Genomic DNA, 26011 nt, shown 5'->3' with positions numbered 1-26011 from the left:
TTTTGGTGATCTATGGAGGATTTATGGGAAAAATATGCCAAGAACTGTACATACTGAAAAGATATGGAGAGATTGCAATCTACAGCTGTGGAGGGAGTATCCATATGGATGTTTATGGATCCATCAAAGTATGGGAGGTATACTAATGGGTAAACAATGCTGGAATTTCTAACCTGAAAAAAAAAATTCCTACTTTGGTGTTATACCTACCCTTCAGAGATCCAGCCCTATAACTAACAAAGACAATCCTGCTGGAGGATAGATAGGGGTAAGATACAAAGAAAACATATAAATGTAGGAACAGATTTAGATCCATCCAGGATCTTGTCCAAGGTCAGGCTAACTCTGTTTTCTAAGGATTAAATTCATGTTCCAATAATCCACAGCAAAGAGCAAGGTTAAAGGTTTCTCTTACTGGAGATGGACATGGGTTGATAATACTTTTTGAAACCTCACAAAACAAAGACATGCATTTTGTGATATGTCTAATGAGTTGGGAATGTGATGTGTGGCCACAGAAAAAGCAAAGGTAACTTAACCAACTGGTTATAGACCTGGAGCTTGGCCTTGATGGCACAAAGCTCTAGCTGGTAATTAGCTACTCTTTCCTTGAATAGGACTTCAGCAGAACTGCTATATAATAAAGCTTATTTTCTTGAATCCTTCATTACAAGGACCTGTAGGTAGAGAGGTAAAGTTAGACTACTAGCAAAGAGCTGCAATGTTAAGGATCTACACCAAGACCTAAATTTATCCTCCTATCCAGGAACTACTGCTTGGCCCACTAATAATAACAGCTCACTTTTACAGAATACTTTGACAGGGAGACAGAGGGGAAATCCAGGCCTGTGATTTCATCAGAGGAAACTCCCAAGCGGGCAAACTTTCTCCGCTAATACTCATCACCAGCTGTTGGTCACTTCTAAAAATATTGTTGGGATCATTAAGAGGTTAAGTGACTCACTTGCCTGGGGTCATGCTGCTGGCCTCTGTTAGTGGACGGACCTGAATCCAGGTCTTGACTTTAATGTTGGGTTTCTTCATTATGCCACCGTCTCTTCACAGGTTTAATTGTGCGTTCCTCACAACAAGGTTCCACAGTAGGAGCAAGGGACGTCTGCAATTTAAAGGCTCAGTCGTTGTTGTTGTCTGTCCTTCATTCTCGAAGAGGACCATGACGTCAGGAAGGTGATGCCATGACTTACAAGTGAATTGGATCTAAGTGAGGGGAGGGCTGTGCAAAGTCACCAGCCTCACTTTCTCCTCCAGTCACCCGGGTCCAGCGGCAAGATACAGATCAAGATGACTGGAGATGGCTCCCTACAGGCTCAGTCAGTTGTTAGCTCTGCCCTAGAGGACAGTGGTTCCTATTACATACAGGAGGTGAACAGTGTAGATGTACTTACCAAGGGAGGGGTGAGTAAGGGTCATTAGGGTTTGGATAGATGCAATGAAATAAATGTCTAAAACACAGATATTACCTAGTTTCATCTGACTGTTTCATATTCTCTATGGTTGTGTAAACTTTTATTTCAACACCTCAAAAATGAAGTTGCCTGTCAGCACCCTCCTGAAAACAAAGGCAGGTGAGAGTGGAATGTCTTGCCCTTTGCCAACCCATTCAAGGGATCAGGTACAATGAACGTCACACTACACAGGAACTTAAAAAACAAAAACAAAAACATTTTATTGCTAACTTTTGTTTTTACATTACCTACATGTCCCCAAATGTCCCTCCCCACTTCCCCTCACAGAGAGCCATCCTTTTAATAAAGAATAAAAAAGAGGGGGAAAAAAACAGTTCAGGAGAAATAACTAACACATCAAGTGTAACATATATGTACAATGGAGCTCCTTAAGAAACATTTCTAAATTCCTTAGTCTGTTTAGCATCTCCCTTGGTCTGGTTTGGTGAAAAAAAGAGAATTCCCTACTCAGGAAGAGTAATCATTAGGCCCAGTTAGGCCCAGATCCTAACATTAGCAAGGAAATGATAAGATAAATGAGTTTATCTTGGGAATTCTCCTAGTTCAGGTTCTGAGACACAGGAGAGAAAGTGTATATCCTGTTAACCTCATCTAGACACAGTGACACAAGTGGCCAACTTCTATTAAGTTAACACTGAGTGCAAGTGGCACAAATATTCTCCAGGGTAAGGCAGGAAAATATTTCTACAGATTCACTAAAATGTTTGCTGACATTCCTGATCTCCATGTGAGGAAACTGACCCAGCAGCTTCTCTTACTCCAACTGCCACAGTAATAGATACACAGCTACTACAATCTCATAGTTCTAACCCCCTCTCGCCCCCCCCCCCCCCCCCCGCAAACCACAATTAGAAAACCGCATAACCTCCTAGTCCATCTTGATGTGGGAGTCTCCAATGGTGAAAGGAATCAAGTGGCCATGCCACCACATCTCATTTTTAAAAATCCTTCTCTTACTACAGATGATGTTCCAAAACTTAAAAAATGGGTTAATATAATATACACCTAGTTTTCTTGGCTAAAGAAAGGGCTTCACACAGTGCTGCGTGAAGACAAAAAAAGCATCACAGACCTACATTCAGAGGTGGGCCAGAGGGTAACTGGGAAAACTCATTCACTTTTCCCTGGCTTCTCTTAGCACTCAGTGAAATGAGAGGGCTTTGTTTTTAAAAGTGGTGGAACAACAAAATGTTAATAATAGTTCAAATTTACATAGTGCTTCAAGGTGAATAAAGTGCTTTAGGTAGTCTCATTTGTGAGGGAGGTGCCATTATTATCCACCACCTTAAGAGTTAGTTGAGGAAGCCAAGGCTCAAGGAGGTTGAATGACTTGCCCAGGGTCACAGAGCTCTTCAATGTATGAAGCAGGATTTGAATCAAGGTCTTCTCAACTTCAAATCCAGTACTCTGTCCAACATGGCATGCTGCCTAAAACCCCTTATTTCCCTTGTCCTCTTTCCCTGTAGTGGAAAACTACATGTATTAGTGTCTATGGAGTGACTGCTGTGACTCTGAGCTGCAATTCCAATGCCACTAGATAAGTCTGCCCTATAGACCTGGGTCTAAGACCCTGGCCCGTCCTTCTTTCAAACCTACTCCTGCTGTAAAAAGGAAAAAGCTGCTCTTCAGGCCATCCCATGTGCTGAGCTGCTTGGAGAACCCTGTCGATGTGTGAGAAGGAGGTTGACTGAGACATATCTAAGCCTTCCTGATATCCCATGCATTCACAACCTGGGTCAGACACTCAGAGATGAAGAGTTAGATATAATCTCTTAAGACTAGAGCTACTGGTTAAACAAAGTCTGTATTTAAACTGCAAGCATCTTATCCAGTCAAAGCTGAGGCGTTTTTTGCAGACACCATTTGAGAAACACAATATCATAATAAAAAACTCATTTAAAGTACTTTTTTTATTGATTTCATTGAAAACAGAACAAGAAATGGTCTGAGCCAAAAGACTGCTCTTAAAACTGTCAAAAACATTTTAACAGAAAAAAATAAACATGACCGCATTATGAATGTTTTAGAAGAGTTGCACAAAAAAACCCACGGTTACTGCACTAATTACAGTATTTAAAAAGATAGATGCAAAAAAAATTATATGACCTGCCAAGCCATCACACAAAAGTTGATGGCAAATTTATTCACACTACAATACTAACAATTTAAAAAAAGGTTCTCCTGCATTTTATACTAAAATCACTTTGTTCTTTTTATACAATTGATAGTTTATATTCACTTGGTGAGTAAAAATCACACCAGAATCAGCACCGTTGTTTGTGTTGGTTTTTTTTTTATTTTTTGTTTGTCCTAATGTTCAATAATGGTAGAAAATAAATCAGTTTATTAATCATCATAGCATGTGGCTTAAAAATTAAAAGGTGCCCAGCATCAAATAAACTGACAGGAGCAGACGAGCTGGTGCGTTGGTATCTTCTCCCTGTTACACAATCCTTGGCTCTCCTCAGCTCTCACTGAGCTCAGTAGCCTCTCAAAGAAATGCCAGTCAGAGGTTTGATATATGTGTCTAGATATATATATATTTCTTAAAAAGCAAACTGATTTTTCCAAGTTAGTGTCTTGTACAATCCCTTTAAAACTTCCTCCCTAAGACTGTTAATGTGAAAGAAGAAACAGATCCTTCTGTAATGTGTCACCCGTGGAAACAAACACTGAACCAGTAACATGCCGAGGAGGCCTCAAAGGAGGCCAGACTCTTAACGGAGACAACTTGTGGGAGTGATGGTGGCTTTGGCAGGCTGGCACAAAATAGGGGCTTCAAGAAAGGGAAAGAAAAGGACTCCAGAAAGGTGAGTTTGGTGACTAACAGGCATCTTTTAGAAGAGTGTGCATTGCCCAAAATGATTTCCACAGCATCACTGGGAATCACCAGATCCAGAGGAAGAAACCTAACTTCAAAATGCACAAAAACCACCATCAGAAACTCAGAAGGCCTATGCCAAGTGAATCACTTCTGGAAACTTTAGGAAGAGTGACATCAAGTACTTCAAAGTTCACTGTCATGGACTGGGACATAGTCTGACTGAATGGCCTTGTCTAACTAGTAATGCCATTTTAAGATGGCTGGGAACCTCTCCATTGCCTCTGACAACACCGTTATCACACCCACAGATGGTGTTTCTGACATTTCCCCTAGTAAAATGGGTCATCACATCTCTCCCCACCCCCGCCCCCCCTAGCCCCAGGCTACTGAACTGGGAACTTACCGGAAACAAAAAAATATTCAGCATGTTATTTCATAACTCCTCAAGTAACAGTCGGTGGCACAGCCCCTAAATCTTATGACCTCTCTTGGACTTCATTTGTAGATTTCTTGTCCTCTTTAAATGGAAATTTAAACAGTATTTAAATCTAGAGAGTTGAAACAATGTCAGTTTTGGTGATCAGGGCCTCAAAAAGGGTCAGCAGCTGCAGCGGAGCTGGTGTCTGGGAGCCCGTTCTCTTGGGTATCCTGGGAAGAGCTGGCCTGACGCTGGGCCAGGGCTGCGCTGGAGTGCTTGCACTTGGGGGACCCACACTGACAGCTAAAGAACTTGCCTTTGATGTCCCAGAATCTGTCTCCGTAGTCAAACCTGAGAAGAGATCAAATCAAGGGTGGGGAACAGAGAGGAGAATATTGAGTCATGGAATCATAGCTAGAGAAACTTTCACCATAGATCTCAAGTTCTTCATAGGCCTTTCTCCTCCACAGGTTCCTGCACATAATAAGTATTTGCTGAATGAGTGGATTAATGGATGAGTAAATGCTAGGCTAGATGAGTGAAAGGGGAGATATCAACACTGATCTGACTGTGATATGGCTGAGGGAACGAAAATGTAGGGCCTCTAAACCTTTTGTTTCTATCAAATCAACTAATACTGAAATGTTAATGAAATGCTAAGGGGAAACTCATTTTTCATTCATTATTCACCCTACTTGACTTAGTTATTATCTCTATCTGTAATATTCCCTTTTTTTGTCATTTCTAAACAGGTGTGCTGCCTTCAGACTTAGCTAGGAAAGGAATGAATTCTAATATTAAAAAGCTGTGAATAGGAGCTCTTATGAGATCATGTGTGAAAAAAAGACCCATCCATCAGTTCTCAGTATGCAATCCTAGGTCAACTTCCTCTAGGACTGATAGTTTGGAAGGGGTGAGAACCTTAATAAAGTAGAAGCACACACATTTCTTATAATAAGAGTTCCTGGTCCAAAGCACTCATTCATCCACTCATTCATCCAGACAGCTAAATACTGGAAAGATTATTTTCTAGACTTCAGTGACTTTGGTTTCTAGCATAAAAGGCCCACAGGAAAAGGTTAATGTGGTCAAAAAAATCCCATGATCTGTGTTCCAATTCTCACTGTGCCAAAAGTCCATGACTGTACAGTCGACTGAATTCAGGGCTCCAGGATTTGGGCAAATCACAATATTAAACAGGGAAAGATAAAAGAGGAAAAGAAATTCACAAAAGGAAAAGGAACAAAATAAAGGGAATATGAAGAACATATACTAACTAGGAAAAACATTAACCGCCCATGAATGTTTTATAGATTTGTATTAGCTAGGAAATACAGAAGGGCTATTTACTTACAGTTAGAAGTTAAGATCTTCTAGGAAATCTCATTCTAAAGATTCTTGGGTGGGGGGATAGAGAGTGGTACAGAAGTGCAACTAAGGGTATGATAGAATAGCATATATGCTGTTGGGCACAGTTGATAGGTTAGTTTTTCCAATTTTTTTTTCTTTTTAAAAAAAATTGTTACAAATGATAGCTTGACAGGTAGGAGAAAGAGAAGGATATATTTAGAAAATACTGTGATGTAAAAATAAAAGGAGAGGGTAGGGTGATGTTGAGAGTTCCAAAGCCCAAAGACTAGGAGACAGAATATTACAGACCAAACTGAGCAAAAAAGACCCAGCAGAAAGGGAAGCGCTAATGAGGATATCTAGGTACAATGTAAAAAACTTTACTGGACATCAGGGGACCGATTCCAGTCCTAGTTCTGTCAACGGCTCGCTTTGGTATCTGTGGAAGTTGTATCCCTTTCTGCACCTTGGTTTTCTCACTTGTAAAATGATGGGGATAAACTAATTGTAGAATTTCAAAAGTAGAAAAAACTTGGGATTTTACTACATCTGCATAGTAGGGAAAGAAATTTTTATTCATTTAGTTGCTTACAGGGAAAAAAATTTCATGAAAAGTCATGTAAACAAGAAGTGAGTTTTTTTAAAAAGACAAAAAGAAAAATTACCACTAATCTATTTTAGAAATCAAAGACAGGACACGGACACACGGACACACACACACACACACACACACACACACACACACACACACACACAGAGAATTCTATTTCATTGTCAGTTAAGTCGACCAGAGTAAGAGAAAATTTTGTTTGTCTTTTTCACTTGGACCTAGGATGCTACTGGTGCAGGGAATACCTACTGTGGAAACATTCTTGGTCATTCAGCTAGTGTGCAACAGAAGCAGAGCTGGACTCGAAGTCTTCCTAACTCCAAGATGACTCTCTGCTCACTACACAATGCTGTTTCTCTCATATATGAGGGAACAATTAAATCCATGCAAAATGAAAAAGAATGTACTGATAGGTAGTGAGGTCCCTATTCCTGGAAGTGATCAAGCAAAGGAAGACCAATCTTTGAGGTATCTTGGAAAGAGAATTTCTGCAAGGTCCAAGAAGTTGACCAGACAGAATTTGCATGATCTTGAGATGAAAGGGACTTTTAAGGGCCATTTAGTCCAATTTATCATTTTACAGATGAAGAAACTAAGGTGCAGAAAAGCAAAACGATGAACTCAAGGTCATACAGGGAGTAAGTAGTAGAACCTGGATTTGAACTCATATGTTTTCACTCTACCTTTCCACTATGCCACCCTGAAGGTCCCTTTTAACTATGGCAGACTGTGACCTAATCTCCATCTATGCCATATTCTAAGAGAAAGGAAGTTAATTTGTATGTTGCCCTTTTTAAACATAAAATGTAGCTATCTAGATTTAATAAAAGCAAAAGTAAATAATGCCAGAATTTGTTATAATGAAAGGTTTTAGTCTACACCTAAAATTTAGTAGTGTGAAATCTAAGATTAATTAGCTCCATTTATATCACAATTATCCTTGCTTTCCATGATAGGCCTTGTTGTGGTGCAAAATCGTATGATACGAGAGAAATGGTTTGCTGAAGGCAATTGGAAAGCAGAAGAGTGTTTGTGAAAGGTAGTTTCCCATTGTAAGAGGTAATATCCAGTTTGGAATTTCCCTATTTTTGTTTGTCAGAAGCTAGTGCCTTCTGGATGCTCTCTAGTTCTTTCAGATGCTATCATAACCTGCTGACATAAAATATTCCATTAATCAATGCTTATATCTCAGCCAATCAGCAAGAAGGTTTGTTTACTCCTCAGGAAGTGTACCGATTTTACAATTCCTCATTCTCTCCCTTTTGTGGAAGTACCTAAGATTTACACAATAATATAAAAAACTGCTATGTTCCTTATTAACAACCATAAGTATGCTCTGTAAACCCCCAGATGGCATCCTTGGTGGGCTTTTCTTTTTAAACATTTTTATTTAAAGTTTTGAGTTCCAAATTCTGCCCCTCCCTAAGACAGCAAGCAATCAGATACAGGTTATACATGTGCAATTATGTAAAACATTTCCATACTAGCCATTTTGTACAAGACTCAAATTTAAAAAAAAAGAAAATGAAGAACAGTATGCTTCAGTATTCAAACAATATCACTTCTTTCTCTTCTGCTTCATCATTAGTCCCCTGGGATTGTCTTAGATCATTGCATTGCTAAGAACAGCCAAGTTATTCGCAGTTCTTCATCAAACAATATTGCTGTTACTGTGTACAATGGTTCTGTTTAATTCACTATACATCAGTTCATGTAAGTCTTTCCAGGTTTTTCTGAAATCATCCTGCTTGTCATTTCTTATGGTACAATAGTATTCAATTACAATCATATATCACAGCTTCTTTAGCTACTCCCCAACTGATGGACACCACTTTGATTTCCAATTCTTAGCCACAACAAAAAGAGCTGCTATAAATATTTTTGTACAAAGAGGTCCTTTTCCCTTTTCTTTTTGGATGTCTCTGGGATATAGACTTAGCAGTGGTATTGTTGGATCAAAAGGTATGAACAGTTTTATAGCCCTCGAGGCATAGCTCCAAATTGCTTTCCAGAATGGTTGGATCAGTTCACAACTCCACCAACAGGGCATTAGTGTCCCAGTTTTTCCACATCACCTCCAAAACCTAACATTTTCCGTTTTTTGTCATATTAGCCAATCTGATAGGTGTGAGGTGGTACCTCAGTGCTGTTTTAATTTGCCTTCCTCTAATCTCTAAAGACTTAAAGAGTTTTTTTACATATGACTATAAATACCTTTGATGTCTTTGTCTGAAAACTGTCTGTTTTCCTTTGACCATTTAACAATTGGGGAACTTCTTGCATTTTTTATAAATTTGACTCAGGTTCTCTATATATCTGAGAAAAGAAGCCTTTATGAGATATCTGTTGCAAAATTATTTCTGCAGTTTTCTACTTTACTTATGATTTTGGCTGCATTGGTTTTGTTTGTGCAAAAACTCTTAAATTTTACATAATCAAAATTATCTATTTTACATTTTGTAACATTCTCTATATCTTCTTGGGTCTTAAATTCTTCCCTTACCCATAAATCTGACAGATAAACTATTCCATGCTCTCTGAATTTGCTTATGCTATCACCCTTTATGTGCAAATCATGCACCCAATTTTGACCTTATCTTGGCATACGGTATGAGATGTTGGTCTATACCTAGTTTCTGCCATGCTGGTTTCCAGTTTTCCCAGTAGTTTTGTCAAATAATGAGTTTCTGTTCCAAAAGCTTGAATCTTTGGGTTATCATATACTAGATTACTATGGTCATTTACTATAAGGTAATTTGTACTTAATCTATTACACTGATCCACCACTCTATACAGTACCAGACTATTTTGATAATTATCACATTATAATAAAGTTTGAGATCCAGTATAGCTTAGATCACCTTCCTTCATAATTTGTTTTCATTGATTCCTTTGATATCCTTGAGCTTTTATTCTTCCAGATGAATTTTGTTATTACATCCTTGGTTTCTGAGGAGCCTTGGATCCCATTTATTGCTAACTTTGCTAATAAACTGATCATGTTCAGAATGTTGCTGCTCAGTTTATCTTTACTGCAGATAGCTATGTTACCATGACAACTGGCAAGCCAGCTAGGAAGTCGAGCTTTGGAACTCCCAGACCCTAAAACAGCCCTCTCTGAGGAACCCCCTAGAGTATTCCAGTCACCTTTTCACCAAGGGACTTCTCTGAGGAGGTCTGGCCCAGAGGTTGGATATGCACTCAACCTCAATCCAAATTTCTCTGAGCCAAGGTAAGACTCTTAATGAGAGATCACCACCTGCAGGACAAAGGTATTTTTGTTTCAGATAGAGCAACTAGAGAAATCTCTCCTGCAGATAAGAGAATCCCTATTAGAGGACACTCTTCTACAGGGAAGGAAAGATCAATTATTTCTCCTGCAAACAAAGAAATCCTTTTTACAGAAAGAGGATTCTCTCTTACAAGTAGGAAAATCCCTGAGACATATAAACCAAGAAACTGACAAGGCCTTGAAATTAATTTTTGACTCTCTGACTCTTGACATAGAAGCAATATTTGAAATGAATCAGACTCTTAAGTCATTGTAGTCTTAAGATTAATATCACTTTCCTCCCTTGGATGTTTTGTAAGGGAATGGGAAAGACCCTATTTTAGTTTATTCCCATGGGAGATATACCAGGGCATTATTTAACTCCCTGTTTGACAAGCATCCCAGGGGAAATCCAGCAGGAGCACTCCCAGGGAGATTCCTGTGAGAGCTTTGCTGGGGAAAGAAACTGTCCTTTGAGGGACACCTCAAGAGAGTGATGGGGTCTAGTAGTGGCACACCAATGGAACACCCCCTCCCCACCCCTCCCAGAAAAGTTCCTTAACCAGGGGAAACTCCCAGTTTATGGTATGTGTATGGTATGATAAAGAAGTGTGCTATTAAACTGTGTGAGCTTTGGTCTAAGACTGCAAGGGACTTGGCTGACAAATTATTCTGGCCTCAGTACAGTACATTTGGTTACTGTTTATTAAAGAAATTGAGATTGGCGAGTGAACAAACTCATCCAAAGCAAACGTACTATTGGTTTTGCTGGGCAGCTCTCTGATGCAACATGCCCACAATCTCCTAGAGGGTCCTTTCTATCTATCCTGCTCTGTCTTCTCCTTCTGCTGCTCCATCCTATTCTCCAACTAAGGTAAGAGATGTTGCTTCTTTTGAAAACAAGGGACTAGCTACAGGCCAGATATATACATGATATCACTGAGTAGGGAAATATAGTGTCCTTAAAGTTCTGTCAACCTTTTAGTCCCTCTGACCTCACCACATGGAAGAGAAATTTGATTAAGATCCTGTAGTTGTTATAACCCAATTTAAGGTCATCTTTAGGGGTCATACTAAACCAGGGGAGATGTAACTGACTTAATGGAAATCCTGGTCTTCCCTGAGGAAAGAACTGCCATCACAGAGGCTGCTAACAGAGAAGCCCCAGTCCACTCAGGGGATGTTCCCAACTAGCCTTTGCCAGACCTCCATGGGAACCCTAACAACCCACCTGTTTACAACAGGCTGTTATAAGCTAGAAAATCCTTAATTTGGGGAATAGAGGCATATACTGTCCAACCTGAAAAATGGAACAAATTCTAAGAAATAATCCAGGGAAGAGAATGAAATTCCTTACTGCTTTTATGACAGGTTGCATAAAAATGCTAAGTGGTACGCAGGGTTAGATCCAACCAATGCAAGAGACAATTCAGCCTTTGTTAACCTATCTATGTCAGAAATATGCAACTATTTCCATAAAAGTTGCCCTGAGTGGCATGAAAACAGCATTGGTGAACTTAAAAGTATTGCTCAATAGGTTTATGAAGGAAGACATAAAGAGAAAGTAAAACCCAAGCAAAAACCTTAATCTTGGTTGCCCAAATACCTCTAGCTCCTTTTCACACTCTATCTACCTGGTAACTACGAGATACACAAATGCTTTTACTGTTACAAGAAGGGGCACCTTGCTATAAGGTGAGTTTTGAAGAGAGGGATTTAATGACAATAAGAATGGAGGTCCTGAAGGAAATGAAGGGAAATTTACAGCATGAAGGTGGAGGGAGATACAGGGACCATAAATTCTAATAAAGAATTTATTTTCCCCTGATCCTGAGGTCTTTGCCCCAGTCATTCCAGGCTTTGCCTCTCCCTGCACTAATGAACTCCACATTATTGTTAAAATTGTTGATATGTTTTATGATTATTTATGAGACACTGGAACCTCTAGTTCAGTTTTAACTGAGATAACTAGATCCTGAGTGCACTTCTATTGGGTCCCAAAATATTATTGGAGTTACCAGACAGCCCCAATCTGTCTTCAAATTGTCTCCTCAAAAAGTCACCATTGGCCCTCTCTCACTTAAACATTCTTTCCTTTCTATGCCTCAATCTCCATTTAATATTCTGGGTAAAGATCTTTTATGTGAACTGAAGACCACATATTCCTCTAATGGTTTTGTGTCTTTACAATTTCCAGAGGACTGCCTTCTCTTATTCCCTATTGTGAGAGATTTTTCAGAGGACTCCAAAAAGGACTTTCTAGACTTTCAAGGGCCCTCTGAAGAGAAACTGCTTTCCTTCTTCCCCATTTCCTGTCATGATACCCAAGGAAATCTGAGCCTTCCACCTGTTATCCCTGATTCTCTAGGGGCTACTTCATCCTCAGATGTAGATTTGTTAAAACCAGCTATCCCTGTTACTATTAAGACCAAAGCAGTGCCACCACCATCTGTGTTCCAGTATCCCTTATCTAGAGAAGCTATTTAAGGTATTTTACCCATTACTAACTTCCTGAGAGACCAAGGTATTGCTGTTCCAGTCAATAACCTTGTAACATTCCTTTAGTGACTTTTAAGAAATCTCTGATGGAAAACCTGTTAATTGATTTCTGTGTGATATACACACCATTAGTGCTTCTCTTATACCTAGGCATCCAGGATGCCCAACGCAGGCACTATTGTCTCTTCAATTCCTAGTGAGGCTACCTGTTTCACTGTGACAGACCTTGGTTCAGCTTTTTTCAGCATTCCCATTCACCTGGATTCACAATACCTATCTGCCTTTACCAGGAAGACACAATGGACTCAGTCTGCCTCGAGGAAGCCTTGCCCTGCTCTCCGAGACCTTGCAGCAGGACTTGGTCTCTGTTAACTTCAAGGGCTCTACTCTTTTGTAGCATACTGATGATCTCTTACTAGCAGCACCCAATATAGAGACCTGCCAAGAAGACAGCTATCATCTTCTTCTCCAACTTCATCTGAGAGACCATAAAGTCTCCAATCAAAAGATCAATGGTGCACTCCTCAGGTGGAGTATCTTCATTTCCTTTTATCTGCCAGGAGCCATTCTGTTTCTCTAAAGTGCTTACAGACTCTCTAGCAATTATCAACTCTGAAGAACAAGAAACAGCTGCATGACATTTTAGGTGTGGCTGGTTACTGTCAACAATGGATTCTATCTTTTGGTAAAATTATGAAACCTCTAACTTCTTTGACTAAAGACTCTGTTACAGAACCTCCGCAACTTGAGCCTCAACAGCTTACTGCCCTGGCTGAACTCAACCCTGTTATCAGTTCCAGCCTTGTGACTTCCAGATTACAGTAAGCACTTTTGTTTTTTTGTTCATGAGCATAATGGGGTGGCATCTGGTGTCTACTCAGAAGTACTCCTTACCCAGTAGCATATTATTCCATACACCTTGAGGCTGTGGCTGCTGGAGCACCACCATGCCTATAGGCTGTGGCCACCATTGCCCTTTGAGTAGAGAAGGCTTGTGATTTAATTCTTGGTGCCTTTCTAATGCTATTATGTCACCATGAGGTTGAAGTCCTTTTATTTCATCACAGCTTTTTCCGAACAGAGACTTGCTAGGTATGAAGTGACTTTGCTAGGAAAAGAGAATATTACTCTTAAGTGATGTGTCATCCTCAACCCTGCTACATTGCTGCCCCATCTACCAATCTCTGGGGAATCACTATATGACTGTTCCTCTCTAGTAGATATGGATGCAAAACTCCACGATGATCTTCCTGACATTCCTTTGCAGAATCCTGATTATGTTCTGTATACTGATGGGTCCTTTGTTGAGGGATGTCACCCAGTACTTAAGTGCTGCTATGGTCTCCAACCATGACACCTTCTGGGCAGCCTCTTTGAGATTTCATTTCAGAGCCCAAGCAATTGAGTTGATAGCACCCACAGAAGCCTGATGTTTTGCTGATTATAACAGCGCAACTATCTATACCGATTCACGTATACATTCAGCACCTGTAACACCACTGGGATACTATGTCTACAAAGAGGCTTTCTGACATCTAATAGCAAAGTCATCGCTAATGCAGACTTCATCAAGGAACTTTTATCCGCTATCAAACTACCAACTGCTTTAGTCATTGTTCATTGCCCCACTCACACCAATGGAACTGATCCTGTCTCATGATGGAACAACTACGCAGATGGGGCTGCAAAGCTGCCTCATGGCTCTGAAAGGACATCAATATGTTTTTCATATCTCCCTTTCTTGGGAAGACAATTTAAATCTTGTCTATAATGACTCCAAAGCTGGGAAATGGAAACAATGATTTAAGGCCACACAGACAAATGGGATCTGAATGACTGCGGACTCCCCTGAGGCTTCTATCACCAGGTATGTATTTCTATTCATGGGGGGGAGCGGGGGGGAGGGGGGGGGGCATTTTTGAACTCTACAATACAGCAGACATGGGCAGCCCCAGGTATTACTGTAGTTGCAGCTTGTATTACTGCTTCCTGACCCACTTATCGAACATATACCAATATGTTTTTGTAAAGTTGTCTTTGATGGTCACCTTTCAGCTTATACTCTCTTTCAACATCTGCAGATTGATTTTATATGTATGCCCAAGTCAGGTCATGACAAAGTTTGCTTTTTTATTGTAGATCAGCTCACTTAGTGGGTAGAAGCATTTCCTGGTTCTAGAGTTACAGTGAATTTTGTGGCTAAAGTGCTTCCCAAAGAGACTGTGCTTTGGTATGGTCCATCGGCACATGTAGATTCAGACAGGGGAGTTTCATTCACTCTTTCCCAAATATATTATGCTCTTGGGACAACTCCTAAGTCTCATACTCCCTATTATCCACAGAGTTCAGGCCAAGATGAATGCATGAACAAAGAAATTAAGACTGTGATTGGCAAACTGTATTCTGAAACCCATCTTAAAATGCCTGATGTACTCCTGCGTGCTTTATTTCATCTGTGAAGCAGACCACAGGGGGAATTACATATAGCTACAAAATGTTATTTGGACACCCTCCAATAAAAATAAAGCCTTTCTCCACTGTATATACCTCTTTACTGGAAGAAGATGCCTCCGTTGCTTCTAACATACGGAACTACAGAGCAGACTGAAAGAACTCCATGACATAGGAGCAGAAGTACAGACTGGGCCTTTGGACTTGTCATTACATGACTTCCATTGTGGACACAGAGTCTATATCAAGCATCTCCTGAAGCTCAATGGAATCCAATCAGTCTGGGAAGGCCCATTCCAAGTTCAATCAAAGACCGCTGTCAATGACAATTAAGCCTCTTAAGTTTCCTCACATTTCAGAAACTTTTAAGATAACTTTTGAAGGCCAGTCCATGACGGTTATTAAGGACAGAATACCTTCATTCCCACTTACATAACCTTGCCAGATGAGCTCCCTCTCTTTGTCAACAGAAGCAAAGGTGAAAATACTACTATCTTTGTAGGAGATGATATGAAACAAAAATATAGTAAGACTTTCATGCTCCTCAATATTAATGAACAAGAATCATTCATTTGTGCTAAAACCCACTTTAATGACAATACTCAATCTAGGAGCCTTTCTTCTGCAACTCTAATAAGAATGACATTTCAAGTGCAGAGTCGGTATGCGGATTAGCAACTTCAGGTCAATTTTTTATTTGTGCTGGAGCAGCCTTTTCTTCTCTTCCCCTGGGGTGGTATGGGATATGTGGGTTAGCCTATTTGGCCCTACCAGTATCAGTTTATAATCATTCTATGGGCCTAATAGGAAGGACTACTAGAAATCTGGGGGCATGGTAGCATGAGCAGATAAAGAGAAAATATAAGCCTCCACACCGTATAAAGGAATCTACTCATGGACTGAAATTTCTCTGGTCTGTATTCCCAAATTTGGGGATGGGCTGTGTCATGAAATCAGTCAGGAAAATTTCTACTGAACATGAAAAGTTGGTCCAAGGAACAAGTGCAGCCATTGCTGAAACATCTAGTGCTGTCCTCTTCCTCTAGGTGGGAATTAATTCTTTAGCAGAAATGGTTTTTGCAGAACCATTTGGTGTTAGATATTCTCACTATTTCCCAGGGAAGAGCCTGAGCTATTATTAATAAGTCTTGTTGCTCCTGCATCAATAAGTAGGAGAGATTATCGCATATGTCCATGAACTTCAACAGCTTATGAATGAAACTCAGCAAACTGCAGAGAATAGTAATTCACATGGGATCATTCTTCCTGGTTTTCTTGGGTAACCTCCTGGTTTTCTGGTGGAAGCATATTGTCAGCCATACTTAAATGGGCTCTTATTATCCTGATTCTCATAACTGTCATTCCACCTTGTATTCACTATTGTATTAATTGTTGTGCTCAAGCTTGCTCAAACTTAGATCCTGAGAATATTACAGTGATCCAAGATGCTGAACAGACACACACATACACATGGATGTAACCCTACCAGAATAAGCATTTGTCTGTCTATAGAGAATGATTCATGGGAGGCATCCCTCTCAAGAATCAAAGGAGGGAATTGTGCAATCTAAGATTAATTAACTCCATTTATATCATGATTATCCTTGCTTTGTGAGCTAAGTCATGCTGTGCTATAAAGTCATGATATAAGAGAAATGCTTTGCTGAAGGCAACTGGGAAACAGGAGAGTGGGTGTGAAAAGTAGTTTCCCATTGTGAGAGGTAGTTCCAATTTTGAGTCCTCTTATTTTTGTTTGTCAGAAACTGGCTCTTTTGAAAGCTCCCTATTCCTTTCAGATGCTGTCATAACCTGCTAATGTAAAATATTCCATTAATCAATACCTATGTCCCAATCAATCAGCAAGAAAGTCTGTTTACTCCTCAGGAGCCACACCAATTTTCTAATTCCTCATCCTCTCCCTTTTTTGGAAATAATCTAAGATTTACTCAATATTATGTAAACTTACTATGTTCCTCATTATCAACTATAAGGATGTTCTGTAAACCCCCACAAGGCATCCTTGATTTCTGGGGAACCCTGGTTCCCATTTTATTTCGTAGCTGCTAGCTTTGGTAATAAATTAATCATACTTGGAACTCTGTTGCCTCACTTTATCTTCATTGCAGATTTCTACTGTAGTACAAGACTTCTTGAATTCCTTTTACCCATAATACCCAGGTCTAGAAAATAAGGAATGTCACAGAGAGTCACAGTGTTAAGAGTTGGATCCTCATTGTACATAAGTAAGGATTGATTTCCCATAAAAATGGTTTCATTTTATGGACTGTCAGAACATTCTTAATTCTTAAACCTATATTGTATTTACACCGCTGGGGGGAAAAATTGGACCAGTTCCTGCTATATGGGCTAGGTGAAATTAAATTTAGGGCCAAACTTTTCCCCATTACTAGTGTGCTAATCTCTAAAGAAAGGAAACTGAAGAAGTATTTTTGGCATAAAAGCAAAGATCTACCAATCTAAAACAGCCATATATGTGCACATATGGGAAAGGAAGCATTTACTAAAAATCCATTCTGTGCCAGGCACTCTGCTAAGCACTTTACAAACAGTATTTCATATGAATGAATATGTGGGAAATACATTCCAGCACTACCTGAGTATGTATGTATATACAAATATATAAAATGTAAGGAGAGGACACATAAGTATAAGATAATGCAAAAGTACATACCCTAGCTCTTCTCCTGCCTCTATCTGCCGAGTACTGAAGAAGGCAATCCGAGGGAAGCGCAAGTCCTGATGTGACATGAAGACACGCACAGGAATGAGGTTGGGCTCACAGAGGTGGTTTATAAAACGACTGATGTTGCCATAGAAACGGGCATCTATGCAGTAAACTTCTCCATCCTGGGGTGGGGGGAAAAGAAAAGCATCACATTACATTTTAAGGATTATTTGGTTTGGCTTAAGACAACTGAAACAAGGCACTTTTCAATGAATACACAAAATCAGTGAGGGAGAAGGAAGAATACAGCAGAAGATGCATGACTTTAACCAATCACTTTCTTTCAAATAGGGAACACCAAGACAACAACCTTTCACAGTCTGAAAGGTATCAATATCTATCATGTTAGCGCCTACTCAGAAATATTCTAGAGTTGTAGAGATGGCCAAAAAAAAAGTTTTAAAATTTTCATTGCAGTGGAGAAATTTGGGGAATGATATAAATGGGGACTGAATATAGATAGACGTAAACAAGGATTTTATATACATGAATTTACAATTCATTTATCCATCTATTAGACTATTATGTTTACTTCATATGAACACTATATTAAGGGATGAGATAAAAGGTTTAGATAAGATACAGATCCTGATCATAAGGATTTTATAATTTACTGTGGGTGTGATAGATTATTAACCAACAATCATTTTTTCTTCCCTCCCCACCCCCACACAAGTATTTATTAAGCTTCTCCTATGTGCTGGGCACTGTGATAGAAGTCTGGGGCATACAAAGACAAAATGAAAGAATCCTCATTTCTCAAGGAGCTCACATCCTATCATCCTACACACATGCACACGCGCACACGCGCACGCACACACACACACACAGTATATAAGGAATAACTATCCATCAACATTGTTTATTAAGCACCTATTATTATTAAGCTCCCTCCTCTCCCCTCTTCCTCATCTCCTATCACTCAGGTGCCTTCTTGCCACTCTCTTCTCCTTCACCTCTGCCTCAAATGATGAAGTGGCCTGACTACTATCCCAAGGCTAACTCCTCTACTTGTTCAAGGGATCCCATTCCATCCCATCTCCTCCAATAGATTGCTATATCATCTCCACTCTTCCACTTATTTTCAATCTCTCCCTCTCTACTGGCTCTTTCTCTGCTGTCTACAAACATGGCCATGTCTCCCCATCTTCAAAAAACCCTCACTTGATCCTTCCATCCCTGCTAACTATCACTTTATTTCTGTCCTTGGTGGCTAAACTCCTCAAAAGGCAGCCTCCATTTTCTCTCCTCTCTCTTTTTCGCCCCTTATAATCTACCTTCCAGTTTTATCATTCTACTGTTCTGTCCAAATGGTCTCTTAGTTGTCAATTCCAATCTTTTTTTTTTCCTCAGTCCTCATTCTCCTTGACCTCTCTGCGGTCTTTGACACTGCTGATCACTCTCTCCTCCTTGATACTCTCTTCTCTCTAGGTTTTCAGGACACAACTCTCTCCTAGTTCTCCTTCAATCTATCTGACCACTCCTTCTCTGAATCCTCTTCTGGACCATGCCCTCTAACCATAAGGGTCTCTCAGGGTTCTATCTTTGGCCCTTTCCTCTTCTCTCTCTATCACTAGTTCACTTGATCTCATCAGCTCCCATGGATTTAATTACCAATTACTAGGCTGACAATATTCGAATCTACTTGTCCTGCCCCAACCTTCCCAGGGATCTCCAATCTTGTATCTCTAATTGCTTTTCAGATATCTTAAACTGAATGTAAAAGTATACATCTTAAACACATGTCCAAAACAGAACTCATCATCTTTTCCCCTAAATCTTTCCCCACATCTACCTTCCCTATTACTGGAGAGGACAACCCCATCTTCCCAGTCTCTCAGGCTAACAACCTAGGAGTCATCTTGGATTCTTTACTTAATTTTCCACTCCCCATATCCAGTATGTCACCAAAGCCTGTTGATTTTTTCTTTGCAACATTTCTTGAATATATACCATCTCTCCTCTGACACTGTCACCATTCTGGTGCAGGTTCTCATAACCTCACACCTAGATTACTGCTGGTGAGTCTGCCTGACTCAAGTCTCTCCCTACTCCAATCCATCCTCTCTCTCTCTTCAGTGCAGGTTTGACCATATCACCCCCCTACTCAATAAACCCCAGTGGCTCCCTATCATTTCTAGAACTAAACACAAAATGCCCTGTTTGGTATTCAAAGACCTTTATAACCCAGACCTCTCCTACCATTCCAGGCTTCTTACACCTTACTCCCTACTACATACTCTTTGACCCAGTGACACTGGCCTCCTGGCTGTTCTTGGAACAAGAGTCTACATCTTTTGGCTCTGGGCATTTTTTCTGGCCCTACCCCCATGTTTGTAACATTCTCTCTCTTCAATACTACCTAATAACTTCTGTTAAGTCCCAACTAAAATCTCACCTTTTACAAGAAGCCTTTCCCAATCCTTCTTAATTCTAGTGCCTTCCCCTTGTTAATTATTTCCTGCATTATCCTTTATATAGCTTGTTTGTGTACATTTATTTGTAATTGTCTCCCCCATTCAAGTGTTAGTTCCTTGAAGGCAGGGATTGTCTTTTGCCTCTTTTTGAATCCCTAGCATTTAGCACAGTGCTTGGCACATAGTAGGAGATTAATAAATGTTTACTGATTATGTGTCTGGCACTATACTAAGCTACAGGAAAACAAATTATTCCTGCTCTCAAGGAGTTTACATTCTAAAGGAGGAGACTATATATATGAATGTAAAGAATATATACAAAATACAAAGAAATACTGGAAGAGAAGGCACCAATAAGAGTTATTAGTCATGGCACTGATGATGATCCAAAAAAAAAGGACACTAAGAAAGAGGGACTAGCCAGGTAGAAGAAACAGGATAATATAAAACCAGAGAAGAAAGGGTATGCAGATGGAGAAAGTTGTCAACAGTGTCAAATGATATAAAGTTCAAGAAGGATGAGGAATAAGAATAGGGTACTAGATGTGGCAATTAAGGGATCAGGGATAACTTTGAAGAAAGCAATTTCAGTTGAGATATTAAGTTAGAATCCAGATTTCAAAGGGTTGAAAAGTGAATAAGGAAAAAGAAGATGCACATTTTTTAGTACCGTAACTGAGAATGAGAGGAAAAATACAGGACAGCTATAGGAAATGACAGGGTCTAATGAAGTTCTTTTGAGGATGAAAATGATGATTTAGGTTTGTAATCAGCATGGAAGAAACCAGTAGATGGGGAGAGACTGAAGACAGGTGGAGCTGACTGACAGGGAAGCCTGCTAAGGAAGAAGATGAAAGGGGATGGGATCAAGAGCACAATATAAATGGGTTACTGTTAGCAAGGAGAAAGGTCACCTCACTATCAGAGTCTAGATTAAAGAAGTGGGAGATCCTGTCAAGGGGTTCTAGATGAAGTGAAGGGGAAAAGGAGTTTACAGAGAATGGCCTCTACTTTCTCAGTAAAATGTGAGGCAAGGTCACCAATCAAGGAGGAGAGGAAAAGAGGACATTATGTAATATATACATTAAAGAATTATAAAACAAAATGTTATATGTGGGGATCTTTTACCCCATTTTAAACTTTAATGCCTTTTGATTACGGCAGCTAGTTAAAGAGATGTCTCTTGTGACATTTAGTATGAAAGTCTTGTATGAAAGTCTCTGGTTTTAAATATCATTGAAGAGGAATTTTATATCATATCTCTTGAATTGTGGATCACAAAAAAAAAAAGAACATTATGCCAAAGATCTGCTGGCCCCACTGATTTGGACCCTAGCCTAAAAGGTAGAGATTTACTAATTCACCAGGTAAGAGGGGCTGGTAAGGGAGAAAAAAAAGAAGGGAAGAGAATAAGCATTTATTAGGTACAACTATGTGTCGGACACTGTGATAAGCCATTAATAAGGGCAATGTAGACTGTGAGACCAGCAACTTAACACCAATGATCCCAATGCGTGAGAATTTAGCACTGATCACATCCTCAATCTGGTATCTATAATACTAAGGGATCTTTTGGATATAAGTTGGATCTTATTGGGACTTGTCCAAAATACAGAAATGACAAGTTAAAGGTAGGAAGGATTTTGCTCACTTTATCTTAAAGGTAACCACTGTGTTTCTTTCTATCATCTGAACTTTCTATATAGCCATCTTTTTACTTGTGAATGCAAATACTCCTTTGGTTACCTCCACAGCAAAGATCACAAGTGAAAAATTATCCAAAGCAGACACAGATGCTCTCATGGCTCCATAGTACCTCAAGAATTCAACTGTTATTGTAAAGGTACTCGCTCCAAATAGCATACACAATGCTCATGTAGAAAAATTGAGGACATGCATCCTCTCAAGATAAATCCCACTTTCCTTTCCACTGCCTCCAAATTGAAGCCACAGGCCAAAAGCAAGAACAGCTGATCCTGACATGCAGAAAAACAGGATGAAGCAGAGCAGCAGTACTTGATTCATTGAGGTCCTCTAAGGACTCACCCTCCCTATCCTGCCAGAAAGCACCCAGGAATTTACAGTAATCCCCCAAAAAAGGAACAACCAATATACAGAAAACAAACAAGAAAAACTAGCAATCCTAATGCAAGAGGATCACTAAGCATCACTAAGAGTCAGCGGGATAAAACCCATGCTCAAGTTGGTTATATCTTATTCAAAGAATACTAGGGCAGGTAAAAGGGGGTAGGGGTGGAGTTAAAATTGTATATTAACAAAGTATACTCCTGTGAGGGAATCCAGAAAACAGACGGAAAGAGCAGGATGGAAAGCATGTGTTTAAAGATCAAAGGAAAGAGAAGTAGTAGTAATTTTGTCATTACTGAAAGAAGAAATACATGGAGAATCTGGGGCACAGATCACAAACAAGCCAGATCCAAGGGTATGAGATGGTAGTAATGGGGAACTTTAATTATCTAATCACCTTCTGGAGTTTGCTGCCAAAAGCAGAACAGCTACTAACTTCATTTGTCTTAGTGATAATTTCAACTTTCAAAAGGTAAAGGAAGCAACATGGAGAAATTCTATTCTGATCTGATTCTTACCAACAGGAAAGAATCAGTAGTTGGATTACAAACAGTGGGGACTTTAAAAGAAATGATTACTCTCTCCTAAGCCTTATGCTATAAAAGGAGAAAAAATACTGGATATAGTGTGGCATGTGCCCCCAGATTTGGGGAAAGCAGATTTCAAGGGAACCAGGAGAAAGACAGGTAGGAGCCTATGAACTAAAATGCTTCAGGGGAAGTCAGTGTAGGAGGAATGGGAAATACTCAAGAATGAAATTCTAAAGACAGTAATGGAAACAATTTTAAAAGGAGAAGAAAAAATGGATTGTCTGAAAAGACTGAAATGGATAGACAGGGACCTCACAGACAAACCTAGATTTAAAAAAGAAATATATAAATGATGGAAGTGAAGCCAGGCAACAGAAGATGAACATAAGTGTCATAGAGCCTTATAAAAACAATGTCCAAGATGCTAAAGCTCAGAATAGGCCGAGATTGATGAGGGAAGGCAAGACAAAGAAAAAGTTTTGTTATTATTGTTCTGAACTATATTGGAAGAAAAAGTAGGATCAAAGAAGGTGAGGAACTTTGCTTGGAGTGAGGGGAAAATGATCACTGACAACTGGAAGTAGAGATGCTCAACTTTTATTCTACTTGTTTTCTTCCCAAAGAAGAATGACCTTTACATTGGTAATAACAGAATAAAAATCAATGATATTCAAGATAAGAAAGGGGAAACTAAGAGAACATGTAGCTGCCTTATGAATTCAAGTTATGTGAACCAGAGGTACATCATCTGGTCCTGAAAGAACTGGCAGAAGTGATTGCTGAGCCACTGCCAATGTTATCTCAGCAATCACAGAAACAGGAGAGGCAACCCAAGACTGACAAATGTCCTAATTTTGAAGAGAACAGTCTGCATACAACTGGCCAATGAGCTTGACTAAAATTCCTAGGAAATTCTAGAATGGATCATTCAAGAGACTAGGAAGGGAAGCAGTGATTACAAAGTGCAAGGGTGGATTCATCAAGAACAGTCATGCTAGATTAACTTTATTTCGTTTTTTGACAGTATGATATGGTAGCCAAATAAGCTAATGTAACCTTGGGCTGCCTTAGGAGGGGCATAATTTGCAGGAATAAGGGGGTGATAATCTCATTGTATTATATCTTCATCTGACCTCATGTCAGTCAGTCAGTCAATAAACATTTATTTAGCACATACCATGTGTCAGGGATACAAAGAAAGTTAAAAAAAAAAAACCCAGTCCCTATTCTCATGGAGCTCACTGTCTAATGTGGGAGGCAACATGCAAATAACTATGTATAAATATGACATATGCAGGATAAATTGGAGATAATTTCAGAAGGAAGACACTAAAGATTTGGGAGGACTGGGAAAAGCTTCTTGCAGAAAGCATGACTTTAGCTGGGACTTAAAGGAAGCCAGGGAAGTCAGGAGGTAGAGATGAGTGAGAACATTCACAGTCAGTGAAAATGGCTCGAGATGTGAGATGGAGTGCTGTGTGTAAGAACAGCAAGGAGGCCAGTGTCACTGGATCAGAGTATGTAGAGGCAGTAAGGTGTAATAGGACCAGAAAGGCAGGAAGGGGACAGATTACAAAAGGATTCAAAAGTTTGAGAGGATTTTATATTTGATCCTGGAGGTGACAGGGAGCCACTGGAGTTGACTGAATAGGGCAGTGATAAGTCAAACTTGCACTTAAAGGAGATCAATTAGACAGCTGAATGGAGAATGGACTGGAGTAGGAAGAGACTTTAGGCAGGGAGACCAACAAGTAAGCTATTGTAATAGTCCAAGTATAAAATGATGAGGGCCTGTCCCAGGGTGGTGGCAGTGTCATAGGAGAAAAATGGATGTATATAAAAGACATTATTAAGATAAAATGAGAGAACTTCACAACTAATTGGATATGGGGAGTGAGAGAGAGTGGAGAGTTGAGGACGCACCTAGGTTGTAAACCTGGGTGACCAGGCAGATGGTGGTACCCTCAACAATTAGGGAAGTATGAAAGGGAAGAGGGTTTAGGGGAGAAAGATAATGAGTTCAGTTCTGGACATGTCGAGCTTCAGATGTCTATTGGACATCCAGTTTGAGCGGTCCAATATGCAGCTGAAGATGCAAGAGTGGAGGTCAGGAGAGGCATTAGCGCTGGAGAAATCTGCAAATGATCTGCACAGAGATAATAATGAACCTATGTGAGCTGATAAGATCACCAAGTGAAACAGGGAAGGGGGGAATGAAAGGGAATAAGCATGTATATAGTACCTACTTTGTGCCAGGCACTGTGCTAAACACTTCTTTACAAATATTTCATTTCAGGAGAAGGGAAGAGGGCCCAGGACAGAGCTTAGAGGACACCTAGAAGAGTTGTAAGCTGGATAAAGATCTATCCAGTAAAGGAGAATGAGAGAGTGGTTAGACAGATAGGAGAGAGCAGTGTCACATACTTGATGTACAGTATTATGTTCAGTTCTGGGTGTCAGGGTTTAATAAAGGCACTAATAAGCAGAAGACTATCCAGAGAACAATCAGGATGGTGAAAGGTCTTAAGGCGATGTTATATGAGGACTGGATCAAAGGACAAAGGTATGTTTAGCCTGGTTGAAAAAAAGACATAGCTGGAATATGATAGCTGTCTGCAAGTTCTGAAGGACTCTGTCACCTCGAAGAGAAATCAGATCTGTTCTCTTTGGCCGTAGAAGGTAGTACCAGGAACAATGGATGGATGCTTGAAAGAGGTCAATTCAGGCATGATGTTAGTAAGAACTTGCTAACAATAAAGCTGTCCAAAGATCCTTTTCAACTTTTTTTCATCAGAAATATCTGAAAATTCTCTATTTTTAGTAAAGACCCATTTTTTTTCCTTGAGGGATGATACTTAATGTTACTATGTTGTTATTTTTGGTTGTAGACCTCTTTGTCTTTTGCCTTTTGGAATATCTCTTTCCATGTTATCTGCTCCTCTAATGTAACAGCAGATAAATTTTGTGCAGTCCTCTCTGTGACTCCTCAGTATCTGAATTCTTTTTCTGTCTACTTATATTTGTTTCTTTTGTTTGAAAGTTCTGGATTTTGGCACTGATACTCCTTTGCATTTTGGAATTTCTTTCAGGAGGAGATTCAAGGATTATTTCTATTTTCATATTGCCCCCTTGTTCCAATATGTCTGGGAAATTTTCCTTGATGTCCTGAAACTATAGTCAGGTTTGGGATTTTTTGTTTTGTTTTGTTTTTTGGTCACAGATTTAAGGTATCTTTTCATTCTTGAGTTATTTCTCTTTGATGTTTTCCAGGTCAGTTATTTCCATTATGAGATACCTTATATTTTCCTCCATTTTCTTAT

At 39.6% G+C, this 26011-nt stretch overlaps 1 protein-coding gene across 7 annotated transcripts in view; it reads right to left on the bottom strand.

Annotated features, from left to right (window-relative positions):
• Positions 1 to 3708: 3708 nt before the first annotated feature.
• The window catches only part of EHMT1 (euchromatic histone lysine methyltransferase 1), a 304570-nt gene continuing 282267 nt past the window's right edge, over positions 3709 to 26011 (bottom strand). For all 7 annotated transcript variants that reach the window (XM_036749452.1, XM_036749451.1, XM_036749450.1 and 4 more), the window contains 2 exons: positions 17603 to 17778; positions 3709 to 5080 (listed from right to left, as the gene is read on the bottom strand). In XM_036749452.1, coding sequence (XP_036605347.1) covers positions 4900 to 5080; positions 17603 to 17778 — 357 coding nt within the window. In that variant the 3' untranslated portion in view covers positions 3709 to 4899. The remainder of the gene's footprint in view (positions 5081 to 17602; positions 17779 to 26011) is intronic.

This window comes from Trichosurus vulpecula, chromosome 3 (assembly GCF_011100635.1).
Source record: "Trichosurus vulpecula isolate mTriVul1 chromosome 3, mTriVul1.pri, whole genome shotgun sequence".
Taxonomy (NCBI): domain Eukaryota; kingdom Metazoa; phylum Chordata; class Mammalia; order Diprotodontia; family Phalangeridae; genus Trichosurus; species Trichosurus vulpecula.
Note: the sequence above shows the minus strand (reverse complement) of the source record. Positions and strands in the feature narration are given on the sequence as shown.